The sequence below is a fragment of the Eurosta solidaginis genome, chromosome 3 (assembly GCF_040869045.1).
Source record: "Eurosta solidaginis isolate ZX-2024a chromosome 3, ASM4086904v1, whole genome shotgun sequence".
In the NCBI taxonomy this organism is placed as follows: Eukaryota; Metazoa; Arthropoda; class Insecta; order Diptera; family Tephritidae; genus Eurosta; species Eurosta solidaginis.
Window position 1 is genome coordinate 59,896,195 of NC_090321.1, and position 18,892 is coordinate 59,915,086.

The following is an 18,892-nucleotide window of genomic DNA, read 5'->3' on the forward strand; positions in this document are numbered from 1 at the left end:
TGTGCAATTTGAGTTCGTATTTTCACACAGACACTAACGATGTGCGATCACGATCGTTTGCTTTCGCTTGTCACTCACTAAAATCATAGTGTACCTATACAAGTGTGTTGACTTTTTTCTGACAGGCACTCGCTTAAGTGAGCATAACGGGAAAATCTGGGTTGCCATTGTTGTTTCGGTTGAAAACGGTCCATTAGGGTTCTGTGCAGAGACGTAAAAGATTGAAACAGGGTTTATGTAGTCACAAAAGTGTTGCTCCTGTTCCACAGCATGGCGAAAAGTATTCTGTTCAGAGTTATTGATTTTCATTAAAAGTTTAATTTATTACGGAGTGTTACTCCTTTAAGTGTAAAAAGCAGAGAAAACGTAGAGTTTTTTAAATTATTGTGAAAAACTTTTTAATTTTAATTTCTGTACCCAAGTTCACTATATTTGTGTAACGCAAGAATCTGGAGGTCAATTCCTTAACTATGAAAAACTGAAAAATGTACACTTATTGAAAACTCATTTGCACACACAATTTACACTTTAAATTTAGTTGTGTTTTTATGCACAAAATTTTGAAACTAAAAACAAAATTTTCATTTGTCAGAAAAAATGAAGAAAAAACGGCCTAATGTCAAAAAACCCTATCGAAATACAAACGGGCTTGTTTGTTTTTAATGAACTACGTTGTATTTTTCTTGTATTTCGTTAATTTTTTTAAATATAGTTCACACACTTACACCAGTACTGAAACCTTATTGGCTCCCTCGACAAAAAATATAAGAAAAAATACAAGAAAAATACATAGAAAATAAAGTAGTGTCATATAGGAGTTTGATTTGTTTGCACTTACAGCACCATTTTATTTGCAGGAGACTTTCACAGCTACAAAAATGAAGGCGGATTTTCACAGACGCTTTGGTTGTCTTGCATTCATTAATTCATCTGTCGGGCGAAGTATCGAAAAATTTACATAAGTTCTTTGGTTGCGTGCCTACGCTTTGACAACGCCATACGAAAAACAATTGCCGCCTTCCAATGAGTTTTACAGCTCCGGCTCACGCTCACTTCTCACGGGAATGCTCTTGATCATTGAGAGACTTGAAAAGCATATGTCGTGAAATTTTCGCACACGTGAAATGTGATAGGCAGATGTCGCCGCTGTTTTTCATTTAACTCATACGGCGAAATGCTAAGCAGCGACATCTAATTTTGAAAAAGTAGGTTTATTAAAGGCAGCGTTGCCAAACTAAAAAGAAGTAATTAACAAATTACCTGGCTCACAAATTGAACCAGACTTCTACCTGGATTTATCTGGCTCAAATCGTTTTTGTTGCATTTACATGCAAAATTATTTATCTGGCTCAGGATTTTGCCACCGGATGACGGCAAATGAAACGCCGTACATTTGCTTTGAAGCACTTATACAATTTTTCCCTTATGCATTTGTGCAAACAGCCTTAGAAGTGAAATTTGTCCATATTACACGTGTGGCGCTTTATATTTTGACTCTAATTTAAATAAATTTTGCTTTCCGTAAGTTTCCGCATTGTTGCAGGCTACAAATCTTCTAGTATTCTTATTTCCGCGGAATTATATGCAACTATTTCATCTGTAAATACTACAAAATTTTATTAAACTATAAAAGGTTAAAGTGACTTTTAATACGTTTTAGTTAGTTCCTTTGAACATACATATTACCATTGACAATTTAAATATTAACAATTAATAATAATTAATTATTAATAAATATTGACAATTTAATATAAGTAACTTTTTATACGTTCTACTTAGTTTTATTAATTTGTATACATTTTTTTTATTGAATAACTTTATGTTTTGAAAATATATATTTCTATCTTTACATTTACTTTGTTTTGTAGTTCTTTCTTAATGAAAAAGTGATTTTTTTAGGTAAATTTTGCTTTGAAGAAACACCATACCTCCTTTTATAAAAAAGTTGTATCTGGCTAGCTCGACCTCCGCGTTCTTAGTTATATGAATATAAGTAAATATTGTTAGATTAGCTTGAAATCAAATAACCAGAGTCCTTTTCAATTTCGAACTTCACAGTCCACATTTTCTTTTAGCACACTGTTGGGAGTTGTCACTCAATTTTTACACACACTTATGCAATTGTTTTAGTATTTGTGTGGCCGGCTCTGGTTTATGCGGCAGTTACCCACCGACGTTTGCCGAACGTACGGACGTTTGTCGTACGAGGCACGTTTGACCGAACTCTCAAGCCCGTAGGAATCAATGTGTGCGTCTGTGTACATGTACATAACATATTTGTGTGTGTATTGTTTACAACAAAGCACTGTTGCCATTGGCCAGTTTGCATGCATGCTTATGGAAACATCAACTTTTTCCAATTTAATTTTTGATATTGGAAAAGGCCGGAATACATATTAAATAAGTATAAATAGATTAAATATTTATAATCAGCACTTTTACATAATTATTTCGAATTATTTCCACAATTTTTCAAACTTTAATTAGGCGTTTTTGCATAAAATTGCAAACGGTCAAAAATTAGCGCACAAAAGTTTACTAGGCAACTCTGTCTAGTGAGAGAGCGATCAGCTGACACGTTTTTACGGAAAAAATCAAAATTTGTTTTGATTTCTACATTCCGGGCTACGTACGTACGGGCGTTGCACGTCGGTGAGTTTTCGTTTACATTGCACACTCATAAGATAGGTCGTGTCAGCTGACAAGTTTTTGGTACGTACGCTCCGACGTGTGCCGTACGTAAGGACGTTTGTCGTACGAAGCACGTTTGACCGAACTCTCAAGCACGTAGGAATCAATGTGTGCGTCTGTGTACATGTACATAACATATTTGTGTGTATATTGTTTACAGATAAGCACTGTTGCCATTTGCCATTTTGCATGCATGCTTATGGAACCATCAACTTTTTCCAATTTAATTTTTGATATTGGAAAAGGCCGGAATACATATTAAATAAGTATAAATAGATTAAATATTTATAATCAGCACATTTACATAATTATTTCGAATTATTTTCACAATTTTTCAAACTTTAATTAGGCGTTTTTGCATAAAATTGCAAACGGTCAAAAATTAGCGCACAAAAGTTTACTAGGAAACTCTGTCTAGTGAGAGAGCGATCAGCTGACACGTTCTTACGGAAAAAATCAAAATTGTTTTGATTTCTACGTTCCGGGCTACGTACGTACGGGCGTTGCACGTCGGTGAGTTTTCGTTTACATTGCACACTCATAAGATAGGTCGTGTCAGCTGACACGTTTTTTCTACGTACGTTCGTGAGTAACCACGGCTTGAGGATGAAGAAAGATTGCCGTTCAAAAATACAGTGAAATAGACAAAATATGGATGGTTAGTCATGCTCTAGAATTACCTGATGTACCTATGTGGGTTGGTTTCAATAGTCGGATTTATGATCGTGATGACTCGCAACAACTTATCTCCTATTTAACTCCAATCAATGAGTAACCAACCAGTACCTACAACCAGAGTTGTAGAAACTAAGAAATAAAATAAAAAAAATTGCTGAAGATTTACAGCAACCTTACTACAGGTAACGTATGATCGTGCGATAGCGAAAGTGTGAGTTCAGGGATGGAAAACACTTTAAGCGTTGTAAAAGAATACATCCTTTAGTTACATTAGGACTAGAAATACTCCATGTTTTTTTTTTTTTTGGAACAATGCTCACCTACAAAATCCAACTTCTTATGGACCAGAAAATAATGGTTGGGTACTGGAAAATTACCAATACCATTTTAAATGGTAATTTAACAACTTCTTCAGGTATGCTATTATGATTTCAAATTATTATAGATACATTGGAAACTATTCGTAATTATGTTAACGTGGTTTGATTATTACAGAAAATGACGAAGAAGAAGATACTGACGACGACCAATCTACAGACAAGAAGTAGCAGCGATGAGGATGATATAACCCCAGCGGGTTAGGGGGTCAGAATATACCCGCGGTAGGTATACCTGTCGTAAGAGGCGACTAAAATACCAGATTCAAGGGGCTGTGTAGCGCAACCCTTTCAGGTTGCCAGCGCAATATATAGCTTCTTCAAACCCAATTGTCAACCTCGCCTATCCGTGGCAAATCCTGTTTCACTGACAGAGGAGGCTCTGGCGACCCCAAGCTCCTCATGGAACTTGGGGGTGGGGAAGGAGGGATGGCCTAAAGGTTTAATGTGGCCACACAAATCGTTCCCGAGATGGTCGGGCTAGCACCTTAATGGTGCTGTGTTACCGGAGCGTACCGGATCTTATCCGGCAAAGGACCATCACATCGATAACACTCCCCAAAGCCTTCGGCGAGCAACCTTATCGCTACAACAACAACAACAACATGAAGATATCGATGAGAACGGTGAAAACAATTGAATACTTTTTTGAATTTACATAATTATAATACACGTTTAAAAAATATTATTTTTTATACTCAGCGTGCTTTGCCTACAGAATATATTAACTTTGATTGGATAACGGTTGCTTGTACAGGTATAAAAGAATCGAGGTAGATATAGACTTTAATATATCAAAATCATCAGTATCGAAAAAAAAATTTGATTGAGCCATGTCCATCCGTCCGTCCGTCCGTTAACACGATAATTTCACTAAATATTGAGATATCTTCACCACTTGGTACACTAGCTTATCTGGACCCAGAATAGATTGGTAATGAGAATGAGCGAAATCGGATGATAACCACGCCACCGTTTTATATATATAACATTTTGGAAACACACAGAAAGCCTGATTATTTGGTAAATAATACACCTAGAATGTTGAAATTTGACACGTGGACTGATATTGTGACTCTCGATAAAAAATTTAAAAACATTTTTTAAATGGGCGTGGCACCGCCCACTTGTGATAAAATCAATTTTACAAATATTATTAATCAAAAATCGTTAAACCTATCGTAACAAAATTCGGCAGAAAGGTTGCCTTTAGTATAAGGAATGTTTTGTAGAAAAATTAACGAAATCGGTTAAGGACCACGCCTACTTTTATATAAAAAATTTTAAAAGGGTCGTGGACGAATAAAATAAGCTATATCTTTGTAAAAAAAAAGAGCTTTATATCAATGGGATTTCATTTCCCAAGTGGATTTATAACAATAAATAGGAAAAACTTCAAATTTTAAGAAATGGGCGTGGCACCACCCCTTTTATGACTAAGCAATTTCCTATGTTTCGGGAGCCATAACTAGAAGAAAAAGTAACGGATCTTAATAAACACAAATTTCCCCTATAGCAGGAAATATTTCTAGAAAAAATGGACGAGATCGGTTAAAGACTGCGCCAACTTAGATATAAAACAAGTTTAAAAGGGTCGTAGACTAGAATAATTAGGTATAACTTACCAAAAAATTATTTTGAATAAATGATATTTCACTTATCAAGTTTTATTTTAAGAGGAAATGGGGAGACATTTTTTTAAACGGGCGGTGCCACGTGTTATGTAGAAAAGTAATTTACCTGAAATGAAATGTACAATTGAAGCTCACGCTGAGTATATAATGTTCGGTTACACCCGAACTTAGACACCTTTACTTGTTTGGCTATAATTATAATTAAACTTCTTTTCCATTGAATGTTTTACTATCACAATAATTATTGCCTCCTTACAGTATAAAAAATTTATTGCAAAATTAAATATTTAAATGAAGCTTACAAAACTCTAAACTGTAATTTCTTACATTTATGGATTGCTGATTTAAAGATTAATTCACGAACGCACTATCTCACTCGCACCCGCTTACGCATATATCCCTCGCGCGCGCACCTATACTAGATCTTTAATGTGTCTGGCAATATAGGGGAACTATAAAAACTGCCTGGCTACTGAGGAAACATCATTTTATAGTTCTCCAAGTAACATATATAAAATTCAGGTTTTATACTATAACTAAATTACAATTAAAATTAACCCTACTTTAAGGGTATCTGGCAGGGGGTTGGAACTGTACTAGGTGTCTGGCTGTGGACGAGGCGATTTCTAAGATTATCACTAATTAAATATGTGAAAACTGGGCTTTATACTATACTTAATTTGAGACACAATTTTACACACCTTTGTTACCTGTTACCTGTTACATGCCAAAGCCAACGCGACCCAATTTTCATATCCTGGGATCGTTCTTACCTGTAGAGTGGACATACATAGAGAAGCTTTTAGATCTTATTCTTTAAGTAAGGCCTGGGCGTCCAGGGCTCTTAGACTATTATAGGATACTGATGAAAATTTGTGAGTGATCGCAACTATTGAATGGGGCAAAGCGCTGCTACAACAACAACAACAGTGGCGACACCGCTTAGAAAAATATTTTTCTAATTGAAAAATACTTTTTATTAAGATTTTGATGTTGCTTTTCCCTTGCCCTGAGCCCCTGCTGAGATAGGCGATATGCCACGGCGCACCACGGTATCCGCCAAAAATAAAAATACATAACTCTCAATTCATCAGTTATTAGCATTTTAACACGTGGGATGCGAATGGTTATGACATATCGCCGACAGCGTAACCATATGAAAATTGTGAGCATTTCACATGGTCATAACTTCCATTGACCTTGTTTTGGAGCGGTCATAAGGGCAATTAATTACATACCTTATGAGGCGCGCAAAGGACTATCAGCACCGATAACACTCCACAAAGATTATTTATCGTTACATTACCAAAAACAAAATTTTCAAATGAGAGATGAAGTTCTTATTTAAATTTTTATTTTTTTTTTCAGTAAGAAGTCAGATTGAACATTTGAAATCGATTGCAGAGCATCACAAATCTATGTGCAAATGCGTGCAAATATTTTCGAGGTAAGTACATAGACATGGATATATTTATTTGGAAGTAAAACATTAATTCAGATATTTATCGTTGCAATTATTTAGCGCATATGGCCTTGCCCTACTTTGCTTATTGATATATAGTACGCTGATCATTACGGCTAATGCATATTTTCTATATGCTGGTTTGATAAATGGAGATTCTCTAATTTTAGCTGATATGGTGGCCTTGATATCAGTTGAAATATTGAAATTGTTGATAATAGTAGAACCCTGTCATAGGGCAACGATGGAGGTACGCTTGTGAGAACAATGACGATAAGACTTTATTTTTCTTTTTTATTTATTCTTACGTCCGCATTCAACTTTGACAACAAATTTAAGGCATACGAATTTCATGGAAGTTAAAAGAATTAATATTTCGACTTCAACTTCATGCGAAAAGTGTCATTAAAGGTCACACTGAACACATATTTCTAATTAGAGGGTGTTTATATTCGGAATGTTTTGTTGTTGGAACTCGTAACTTTTGGAAGAAGGGGTGACGAGTAGAGCGGATGGACGCCGGTTGCTGGTGACTTTCTCCAAAAGAGAGATGTCCGGTAGTATGTAAACTCGGTCTAACAATAAAAAAAATGTACGCATTACTGCTCACAAGTCGCCGTTTACACACAAAAAGTTATGTTGCTCATTATCGGGAACTTCTCTTTTGGTTTTGCGGCCGCAGTGGTGTGATGGTACACCGAAGATCCTGGGTTCACGCCCCGGGCAAAGCAACATCAAAATTTTGGAAACAAGTTTTTTCAATTAGCAGAAAATTTTTGTAAGCGAGGTCGCCCCTCTGCAGTGTTTGGCAAGCACTCCGAGTGCATTTCTGCCATGGAAAGCTCTCAGTGAAAACTCAGCTGACTTGCAGTTGCTGTTTGGTTTCGACATAAAACAAGTAGGTCCCGACCCGCCTATTTGTAGGAAAAATTAAAAGGAGCGCGACAAAAATTGGAAGAGAAGCCCGGCTTTAAATCTCTTCGAAGGTTATCGCGCCTTTCATTTATTTATTTATTTATCTATCATATTAACACGGCGACTCTTTCTATGCAACAATTAGACAATTTTTTTTAATTTATTTTTTTTAAATATTTTTTTATTGAAGATTTTAAAAATGATCCATTAAAGTTATGAAAATTTGTGTTAAAAACCAACAAAAAGTTCCTCAATTAAAAAGCAACAAAAACTCGAAATCGACATTAGAAGAAAGACAGCACAAGTCGCCGAGCACGGAAATCTTGGTGCGCGGCCGCTTTCCTCGTCACCCCCTCTTCAAAGTAACGAGTTTCAGCAACAAAAATTTTTGTGTTTAAACGGCGACTAATTGCCAAGTTGAGGTTGGACGTAAAGTTTTTATAGTTACAAAAAAACTAGATAATTCCACGTTGACATTATTGTTTATGTCAAATAATGTGTGTTATAGCATATCTCCACTTAGAGCTTAATTTGAGATTTAGGCATCTGAAAGGATTTAACGTAAAATCTCACAACTTTTATCATACAAAATTAAATCTCGAAGCGCAGAAGATTTATTAAATCTTCAATAATTTGTTCAATCATTACAAATATTTCAGATATGGCAACCTAACATATGTCATGTAATTTTTTGATTGGAAAATATTTTATGGTAGGACCAGTTTTTATCGCATACCTCCACCTAGAGCTTTAACTGTGAAGATTTGTTAAATCTCATATTTTAACCTGCTCTCTCTCCACTATATTTTTATTTGAAGTTTTATTTTTTCGTATTGAAAAACTATAAAGTGGGGCCACTAGCACAGTTTCAAATTTTGTAAAGTTTTTCAGCCACAAAAAAATTTTACATTTTCGAATTAAACGAATTCATTTTCAAAAAGCAAAAAATGTCTTTAATATTCCATTTTGCCACATTATTTATTGTATTAACGTTTGGCAAAGGAAATCCAATCCTGAAAATCTTAAAAAAAAAATCTGTCATCCATGATCAATACCTACCGTTGGTACTTTCTGATAGGGTTAAATATTTGGGGATTATTTTAGACAAGAAACTGTCGTGGAGACCCAATGTGGAAGATAGGGCCGGGAAGGCCACGGTTGCCTTGTACTGCTGCTGGGGGGGCTATCGGAAAGAGATGGGGACTCTCGCCAGGAGTAGTACACTGGCTTTATGAGATGGTGGTCAAACCGATTCTGCTCTATGGGGTGCTGGTCTGGTGGAAAGCACTGGACACGGCGAGCACCTCCAAAATGTTAGTGTCAGCGCAACGGACGGCGCTGATCGGTATCAATGGTGCTCTCAGAACAACACCTACCTTGGACCTGAATGTTATGCTGAGCATACATCCTGTAGATATTGCCGGAAAGGCGGCCGCGGCCCGGTTGTTGGTCAGGCTTTGTGATATGGGCGATCGAGGATGGTCTGGGGGTGCCTGACCTCGCTTGCCATTGCATCGAACTATTTTATAATCAAGATTATCTGGGTCTCGGGCCATAGTGATATACCGGGTAAGTGTCAAGCGGATCTCTTAGCCCGGATGAAGATGGCTGTAGGGATTTCGCGATTCCGCTGGCCACATGTGGTTTTATCCTCTATAGCTGGGCCTCGAATCAGCTCAGTAAACGTTGGGCGGACACCACCTCTTGCAAGGTAGCAAAATCTTTCTGGCCGAAAGTGGATGGCAGGAGGTCTGCCGAAATAATTTGGTTCACTAAGGCTCACCTATCAATGGTCATTGGGGTTTTGACATGGCACTGTCCCATGGGTATCCATTCGGTACGTCTCAATATACTGGAAACTCCATCCTGCTGTAGCTGTATGGAGGATGATGAGGTGGAATCACCAAATCACTTTATGCTTGATTGCCCAGCTTTTGCCAGAACTAGGCGAAAGTACTTCGGTCGTGACTCACTTGGATCTCAAGAGGATTTATCCAAGGTTAAGATCGGGATCATTCGTTACTACCCAACGATTCTCTAAGTAGCTAGATCTGTGTCACCGTTATTTTTGTTGTATGTGGTATCACAACGGACCTTCGTGTTGTCCAACTGAGATTTCCTTATCAGGGCAGCTACCACCTAACCTAACCTAACCTAAGTAGGAAAACCACCCCGCAAACCATCGCTAAGCTGTTTGTTTGTCCCCTACAACATTGCGGGCATTACGACTTGTGTCACCACACTTTAGCTTATCAATAACTTCTTAACATCAGCGCTCTTTGCTGGGAAAGCCGGCCCAGTGAGGGGACGGCTCTGTTCAAATACAGCGCAATTCAAGCGTGCAAGCGCATTAGCCACTCAGATAATTATAAGGGCTAGGACCTGATATCAGTGGCAAGCTGCCGTTCCTAGCGATGGCTTTAGATCCAATAGTGAAAAAGAAACTGATGAAAAGAAACTGATGAACTGAAATGTCAAAACACAGTATAAGTCAAATGGTGGAAATGGCGGAGAAGAGGGAGTGGAACTACATCTCTATAATTGTAGCATAGCGTAAGCTCATGATTCAATTAGCAGAGGTTTGTCCTCTAATGACAGTAGAGTTTTGACGCTCCCGAATTTAAAAAATAGTTCGGGTAGCTTTTAGAAAGCAATGAAAAAGACGGATAATTCAATCCCTTTCAGCAAAAATTCAAAAGTACCTTTACACTTTTCTTTTAAGCTGGTAACAACATACTTTTAACCAGTTAGGTAAATGATAAACAACTTATCGTATTCTGATTGCGGATAATAATGTCACCAGTAACGTCTTGTTACCGCGCAAAATTGAACGTGTTTGATAAAGACTTGTTTGAACAAAAGAAAGTTTATCCAAGTTAGTGTACAAGAATTTCTAATATTAATACTTCTTAACACCAAATTAAGTTTATATTTTAATTTTATTCTCAATTGGCCATCTTTGTTTATTTGACAGTATAACCGTGTAGGCTGGAATCGCCGTTACATGAACTCATAACTATTTTCGGTTACATAATACTCCGATAACAAATTTACCGGCAACGTTCGGAATAAAGCCATTATTAGTGTATTAGTATTGATTGTAATTTTGTAAATAAAAAATAAATAAATACAAGGCGTGATAATCTCCAAAGAGATTTTATGCCGAGATTCTCTTACTGATAAGCGCAAACCAAAGCTTTATATCTTCAAAGCTTCCGCAACGCAATTGTAAACCTCACCTAAGCGAGGGGAATCTTGTTACAAATATATATCTGTGATACACATATTTAACAGGCGAGGTTCTGGCGACCCCAAGTTCCTCATGAAACTAGGGGTTGGGGCGGAATGGCCTAGAAGGTTTAATGTTGTCATATTAATCGTTCCCGAGATGGTCGGGCTTTGTTACCGGAACGTATTGGATCTATAACCGGCATCAACATCGATAACACTCACCAAAACCTTAGAGGAGGGTCTCTATCGTGAATACAACAATAACAACAACCCCATTATGTGGTAAAATTATAGAGAACTAGCAGACCCGGCAGACGTTGTTCTGCCATAATTTTGGATTATCTGTATAAGTTTTTAACTCATACTCTCCCGCCCCCGCTCTCCCTCTTTTCTTTATCCTTTTATTCACTCCCCCTCTGCCTTTCTCTTTCTCTGCATCTCTTTTTCCCTCAGTTATTTTCCACTCCATCTATCTCTATCTCTCTATATTCGTCTCACTCTATCTCTTTCTCTTTCCATATTTTCTCTTCTGTCTAGTTCTTTTTATTTTTCTCCATCTCTTATTTCCAGTCCCAGCTACAGTCCCAGTCCTAGTCCTAGTACTAGCCACAGCCCAAGTCCTAGTACTAGTCTCAGTGCCAGTCCCAGTCCGTCCCTGGTCCATTTCCCGAAAAAAGTGTCGCAAATACGAATTAAGGCAAAGGGCTACCTATATACCAAATTTCAGGCAAATGGAACTATGAATTGAATTTGTTCGAATAGATCGGTCCCTAGTTTTCATAAAATTGCAAAGATACAACAAAGTTTGTAAATGTCAATTCGATTTGGGAGCAAGATGGCTGCAATTGTCAAAAATTGTGTCTATCGAGCAAACCTCTTGTGATTGAATCATGGTATAAACTTAGCTGAGAAAGAAATCTTATTTGTAATAAAACAATTCACAATTTATCCATTTCTAAAGTCCAAAGAAACGAAGCGAATTCTGACCGAAATTAATCGCCAAACTGACGAGCCCATGCTGGTAAAAGAAGTGAGTTATATAAAGTTCATTCCAACAAAAATTTAACAAAATTAACTTTTATAATTATAGATTACACAGTTTTGGAAGCAGCTACTTCTAACCACTAAAGTAGAATTCTCGGCAATGGGCATAGTAAATATTGAGAGGCGTTTAATAACATCAGTAAGTATATGTGTGCCTTTCACTCTGGTAGAAGCACAGAGGACAAACAGTTTTCTTTTAGGTGTCATTTGCTTATAAAGACGTGCTTGATAGGAAAGTAATTATCTTAGAGAGGTTTGTCTTAGAAAGTAATGCAGCTGATATTCTAAAAGGGAGTCTGCACTAGGAGCGTAGACTTTGCAGAGATTGAAATACATGCTATGCTACTCTGTATTTTTTCTCTGTTTATTGCTCTGACGCTGAATGTGAACAGACCATAGAGCCGAGCCGTAGCATAAAATCGTGATAGGAATGTTGAATTCTGAGGATGGGATGATCTTGGGAGTTAACGGTGGTCTTGTAGTGCTTGGTAATTTTGTTTGTAATTATTAGTTTCGCTCATGGCGCAATAAAACCAGACAGCTGTAATGGTTTGAGGGAAATGAGGTTCACAGGAAGTGTAGGAATAATATAAGGATAACATAAGAGTAATAGTGATAGTTAGACTTAGATAAGAGTAAGAGCAGGAAGAGTAAGACGAAAAACTGGAAGATTTGCGGAAGAATTAAAGGGATAGGGAAGTTGAATGGACCGATTAAGGTAAACTAGAAAATGCATAGTGGAGAGGAAATAAGAGGATGAAAAGGCTTAGCCAGAGGAGAGGCAGGTGAATAGACAGAGAAATTTGGAACCATGTCTGTCGGGTTCGAGCATACCGCTATTTCATGTTTGTCTAATCGTTTCCAGGGTCAGCTAGAGCTGTTTAAAATAAAGTTTTGATAGGCCACATATATCTTTTTTGCCATCAATGAATTTCTATAAGCCCTGATTTTTTGAAGCATCGTTGTTGTAAACCCTCTGCCGCTTTATATTTTTACGCCAGCCACTATTTTCTGCTCGATGAACTGACCTCTTAACGCTTCGTTTACATAGATAAATGTTGGGTCTCGGGACCATGTACCGCCGATCCCCAGATTTCGTATTACGATCCTCCCAGATACTCTTCCGCAATTTCATGGCATTGTTCCAGGTTGTCAGTCATCTCATTGACGTCAAAAGTCTGTTTCCATATTCCTTAGTTGTGGACAATGGGATATTCTGAAGATCCAGCCATTCAGTTGCGTTGGCTAAAACATTTCCATTTCCACTCTCCAACAAACGGAAATACAGACCACAGGCGTTATATTCCTGCACGTTACTTCATATTTCAGAAAGGCATTAATGTAGTATTTTTTATGATATTGAAAAAAATTAAAATTATGAGGGCGAGTATTGTCAAATGCGACTCCATTTTGTAATAATGACTTGACCTGTCTGGTTTTATTGCGTCATGATTTTCGCTGAAATTTTAATAAATTTATGCAGTCTCGTATAAACGCATGCTTAATTTGGATTTTTCCTGGACATATACAAATATACCCAAAGCAACGATTTGTCCCGTACCAAGCTTGGAATGATTATGTTACAGTAAACCTTGAAGACTATTTGAGTAGGGAATAAAGCAAACATTAAATCTACTCTGCCGTCCAAATAAAGAATGTGGGTATCTAAATGTTTTTTCGAAAATAAGATATTTACATGGGCGAACGCGTCTTCAAAATGCAAATTTATTCGTGCTAGTCCATCCATCCAGCTATTTTTAGAAATTGAATAATTTTTTATTTGCAGATAATCAACGTAATATCTACATTTCTGGTTATTCTTATACAATTCCAAAACTCATAATGAAAGTTTGGACCAAATCTAAATAACGGATCAGCGGTGGCTAAATCAAGCTCCGACATATCAGCACAGAGCATTTTCTAGCAAGTAGCACAAAAAGTGATTTCAAATAAGTGTCTTGACAACTGTAATTAATTAAAACATAAATGAGGTTTAAATCTTCTTCACTTGATCAATCATTTTTAGGGGCCTAACCAAATTCTGTTACCACTATCGTTGGACTATGTTACTGTATGTGTAAAGCTCGTACAGCTCATCATTATATCTTCGACGGCAATAGCCGTCGCCAACGCGTAGGGGTCCGTAAATCAATCGAAGAAGTTTTCTCTTGAATACCCCTAGCGTCACCTTACATAAAAAAATGCGTTGGTTCGGATTTATACAGGCGCCGAATGTCAACATGCAATCACGATAGGTAACGATAGAAAACGAAAGAAAACGACGTATATGAATAAGTTGAATGTGATTATAACCTACAATATCAAACGAATCCCATTTTAGGATCAAAAGTACCTTCGAACATAATAAACATAAGTATTATGCTAAATCCATAATAGATATTAAACGTCGAATTTGCTATAATATATAAAGTACCGGTAAATAATCAATTCAGCGATTAAGTTCAGTTACTCGTTATTTTCGTGTTTGCATTAAATTATCAATATTTTCCATTTCAATCATATATGTAATACAAAAAGCTAGGTACATTCCCGAACATCAGATTGCCGATATATTGCTGTTTAAACGTTTTTGTTTTTGTATTCAATAATCGAATGTACCTAAATTTCAATTTTTTCTTGTCACACTTATGCTGCTACAATCACAAAAATTTTATAGGCTGTCTTGTTTTGATTTCGTATTCAAAACACATTGCGAGCATTCTCTATTAGCAATATAGGAGTATTACATATATGATTTCAATTAACCGTTAACAAGCTTATAACACCCTCAACAGACATGATAATAACCTCTCCAACATTAAAAAATAAGTGTGAACGCGCGTATGCGTGTACATAGTGACTGATTTTGCTGGTGAGCCACAAATTGTTAAATAACCGATAATTCCACCTTTTACAAACAAAGCTTAACCCCCTACGCAGTAATGTTTTTGTCTTTGCATGAATCTATAAATTGTTTGCGCCTAAGAGCAAGAGCAGTGAAGGTAAGACTTTTTGTTTCAAAAGTTAGAAGAGGATCGGTGGCGATAAGCGAGCTTATTTATGAATCAAACAGGATAAGGAATACGTTCGAAAAGATGTTCATCTATATTTTAACTTTTCAATTTAAGCAATTTTGAAAATATTCTCCAAAGTACATTTGGAAATGCCAACTAGAAATATACCATGTTTAGCTATTTAAAATAAAGTCGCTAAATATCGTTGTACGCCCATCACTTCACACAGAATACTCTGCTTTTAAAACGGTTGTTTGCTTTTGAAAGCTTAGCTACGTGAGATGGACAATTTCATTATAGGGCATGGCAAATTGCCAAAATGTAGTAAAAAATCATAAAATTTTCGTTTATACAGCTATAAATTTAAAACGGATGGAACTATTTTAATATCTCTTCTTTGCAGTAAAACTTCGAAATATTTACGTTCGTTTTGCATAAAATAAATACATGATTCCTTTTTATATAAGCAAATTTGTTTGAACAAAGAAAACATTTTTTTTTTACCAAAAAAGGGAGTGTGTTTGTTCGCTGTGAACTATGAGAGCAAACTTGCTTTGAATGGAACACCGTCACATGGGGCATAGCTACATGTTGAATTAGATCGAATGGTGAAAAAAACCAGCATTCGTCATTATTGTGGACAAAACAAGTGTGATATCTTATCCGTCAATTGCCTGACAAGATGTTCAAGATGGCTACCTTTTAACGTTTTGGCAGCGTATTGACAGGATATTCAATATGGTGGCGCATACGGTCGGCTATCTTCAGTGGGTGATAGAAAGAGATACAGGATGAGATCACGATAGTTAGTTTGAAAATCAGGTGATCCGTTCTATATGTATTTGTGACGTCTATGCCGAAGATATCACACTTGTTCACTGCGCGGGTTTTACTAAAATTCGCAGGGTCGCTTCAAAGCAACCTGAAGAGTGGGCAAGGGAACGATTTATTCGAACGAATTCCATTCAAGGGTTATTTGCCTGAAATTTGGTATATATGTAAGTAGCTCTGTACCTAAATAAGTATTTATGACACTTTGTTCTCCGGGAAATTTACCAGGAACCGACTGGGACTTGGATTGGGATGGGACTGTAACTGAAGCTGGAACTGGTACTGGGAATAAGGGATGAAGAAGGATAAGAACTAGAGAGATGAGGGAAAGATGGGGAGGAAAAGAAGTGAAGGAAAAGACGGAGAGGGATAAAGAGAAGTAAAACCTTATGCAGCTAGGCGAACAACGTTTGACGGGTCTGCTAGTTATGCCATAAAAAATGGCTTGGAAACCAAAGCAGGCCCAAAACTCATATTTAGGTGGGATCAAAAAATTCAAGAAGAAATAGGTAGTTACCCTGTAGGGTAGTCAGTAACTGGTCATACCAATTTCTGGTCCATAACTAGACGTAAACTGCCAAAAAAAGTTCTAATTCGAAGTATCTAGATTTCCTCTATTTCAAAAATAAACTGTTCGGTTTTTATATATCGTTTTTTTTTTATACATATTTGATAAGTATGCTATATAAAAAAACAAACCTGATGCTAGCTTCAAGTAGCTTCGACTTCGAGTATACCTTTTTCCCCACACTTTGAAGCCTTTCCCTAACAATGCCAAGCAACTAACACTTGAGTCAATTCATATTAAACATGCCTAAGTGCTTCAGAGGGCAATTTCAGGGAATCCGTAACATTTCATCGAAACTCGAAATGGTTTTTGTTATATAATCTAATCTGTGGAAAAATGTGCCAATTTAAATATTTCGAATTTTCGCCTGTATGGCAGTAGATATTTCCACTGTAGATATTTATGGAGTGGTTCGGAATTGTCGAAAAATGGATAGAAAAAAGTAAAGAGCAACATGTAGAATTTCTGTCTGGTTCGGCAATAATAAAACAGTAGCAACAAGAACTAGATCTAAATTGTAAATTTGAACACAAGTTCAGAACTATCGAAAAAATTCTGAAGTGGAAATTTATATCTAGTTCGGAACCATTGTTTACTATATAGTTCGGCAGCTTAAATTGAGGTTATGTTGCGAATAGAGTGGAAGGCACTCGAATTCAGTGAAGGAGGACACTCGAATGGAGTGGAATGAAAAACAGTAGGAAGAGCAGAGTTGCATTGGATCAATATACCTTCAATCATTGTATCAATATTAATGATAAATTTAGAAAAAATAATTAAATACTTGAGTATAAGCAAAACATTTCTTTCAATTACTGCAATTAAGGTGTCCTAAATGCTATATATTCCAAAATTATAACATTTTATGTCTGTTTAAAAATTTAACTTGAATTTCCCTAAAGATTTCCGTAATATGGCCATTAGTGATGTTTGTGTGTGTGCTAATTTTGAGCGATCAGCTGTTAGTTGCGCTACTTGGTAAAGTTTACAATGTTCGCAACTATAGAAAAGGTAATGTAGCAGGGACGATTTCCACCGTCTGCGATATAGCTATGTTAAACTCGCCAGTTTCAAGCAAGCAAGAGATGAGGATAAACAAGAAGTGGTTCCGAATACACCAGAAGCGCACCACTTTTGAACTAGAGATTTTTTTACAGGATACGTGGAAGCTTGGTTCAGGCTGAAAAATAGCCGTCAATCACCAAAACAAAAATAAATCAGTACCGTTTTTCAGAAGAAATCCAACAGTTAGTGAAGAAAGCTAGCGCGGAAGGTGAAATGTTCCGAGATTTTTCCGGCAGACCAAGTGCTAAGGCTGGTATCAAGGTATTGAATATGAAGAGAGTTTGAGGTGAACTCTCTACGAACCACACGGATTCCAAACAATGTATCAAAAACTTTTTTTACGAAAGCCCAATCATGTACGAGAAACTCTATGGTTTGTCCGTCCTTACAGATCAAGAGTTTTACTTCGAAAACTCTCGCGGAAATAAAGACGATAGGTTTAAGTAAAAAATGCAGCTAAAATTTCTTTGTAAGTCCTTCTTGCGGCCGGCAATTAGCAAGTGTAGGGAAAGAAGACGATTTTTTGAAGTCACAGAAAATGTAAACCTCCAAAGATAGTACTTTTTTCTGTTTGGGCCTTTGTCCTTGCATTAAGAAAAAAAATTTCTTGTTAAAGAATAATAAAACAACATACAGGTTCGTCTTCATTCGCACTTTTATTATTCATATACTTCTACATATCAAAACTACCTTCCCATCAGAAGGTGCCACCTTCGTACAACACAACACTTGACCTCGGTACCAGTAATCCGAAGACGAAAAGTTAAAATTTTTCTTCTGTAGAGAGATGAACACAAGAAACCGTAAAATAACCTTCAGCTGAGCAACAATCCACTGTATTTCTGCAAAAAAAACTTGTTTGCATTATTGTGTTTGTTTACAACCAAATCATTGAAAATACAACAATAAATGAAATTGGGCAAATTTTCTTTGCATGTAAGAGAATATATCAGGCATGCAAATTTCTTTCGAATTTTTCGAAATTGCTCTATATTTTTTCGGCAAAATATGATTTCGATATTTTGAAAAATTTTTAATTTCGACATTTCTGTTTCGACAACTCCCTATCTCAGAAAACTTTTGAATAACGCCCTATTTCACAATTTTTTTCAAAACGCCTTATCTCTGAATTCGGTTGAAGAAGGCCCTATATAAGCATATATTTTATAAACGCCCCAGCTAATGTACAAATGTATTGAATTTGAGCTCAGAAAGGGCGATTTCGAAACAAAATGTATAAATATATTAAGATAGACTCAATGTACTTCACAGTGGATACCGAAAAACTGTTGTGATAAATAAAACTTGGCCACTTAAATGAAATGAGCCATAAGCACTACTAAGATTTTGACCACAACTGTATATAATCTTATTTTTATAGT

General features: G+C 36.5%; 1 protein-coding gene across 3 annotated transcripts; it reads left to right on the plus strand.

Annotated features, from left to right (window-relative positions):
* The first annotated feature begins 3,285 nt into the window (after positions 1 to 3,285).
* On the plus strand, positions 3,286 to 13,975 carry LOC137243805 (gustatory receptor for sugar taste 43a-like). 3 transcript variants are annotated; one of them, XM_067771954.1, is made up of 6 exons: positions 3,286 to 3,349; positions 6,749 to 6,827; positions 6,903 to 7,092; positions 11,950 to 12,018; positions 12,079 to 12,171; positions 13,819 to 13,975. In XM_067771954.1, exons 1-6 carry the CDS (start codon positions 3,343 to 3,345, stop codon positions 13,873 to 13,875), a joined length of 495 nt encoding a protein of 164 aa, XP_067628055.1. In that variant the 5' UTR covers positions 3,286 to 3,342; the 3' UTR covers positions 13,876 to 13,975. The 3 variants fall into 3 exon arrangements, with proteins under 3 accessions (XP_067628055.1, XP_067628056.1, XP_067628057.1); XM_067771955.1 differs by lacking the exon at positions 3,286 to 3,349 and adding an exon at positions 3,964 to 4,372; XM_067771956.1 differs by lacking the exon at positions 3,286 to 3,349 and adding an exon at positions 3,964 to 4,372 and having other exon boundaries at positions 6,753 to 6,827.
* Positions 13,976 to 18,892: the final 4,917 nt, after the last annotated feature.

Coding starts and splice junctions, on each gene's coding strand:
- LOC137243805 (XM_067771954.1), top strand. Junction 6,828..6,902: donor TGCGTGCAAATATTTTCGAG/GTAAGTACATAG, acceptor GCAATTATTTAG/CGCATATGGCCTTGCCCTAC. Junction 12,019..12,078: donor AGCCCATGCTGGTAAAAGAA/GTGAGTTATATA, acceptor TTATAATTATAG/ATTACACAGTTTTGGAAGCA.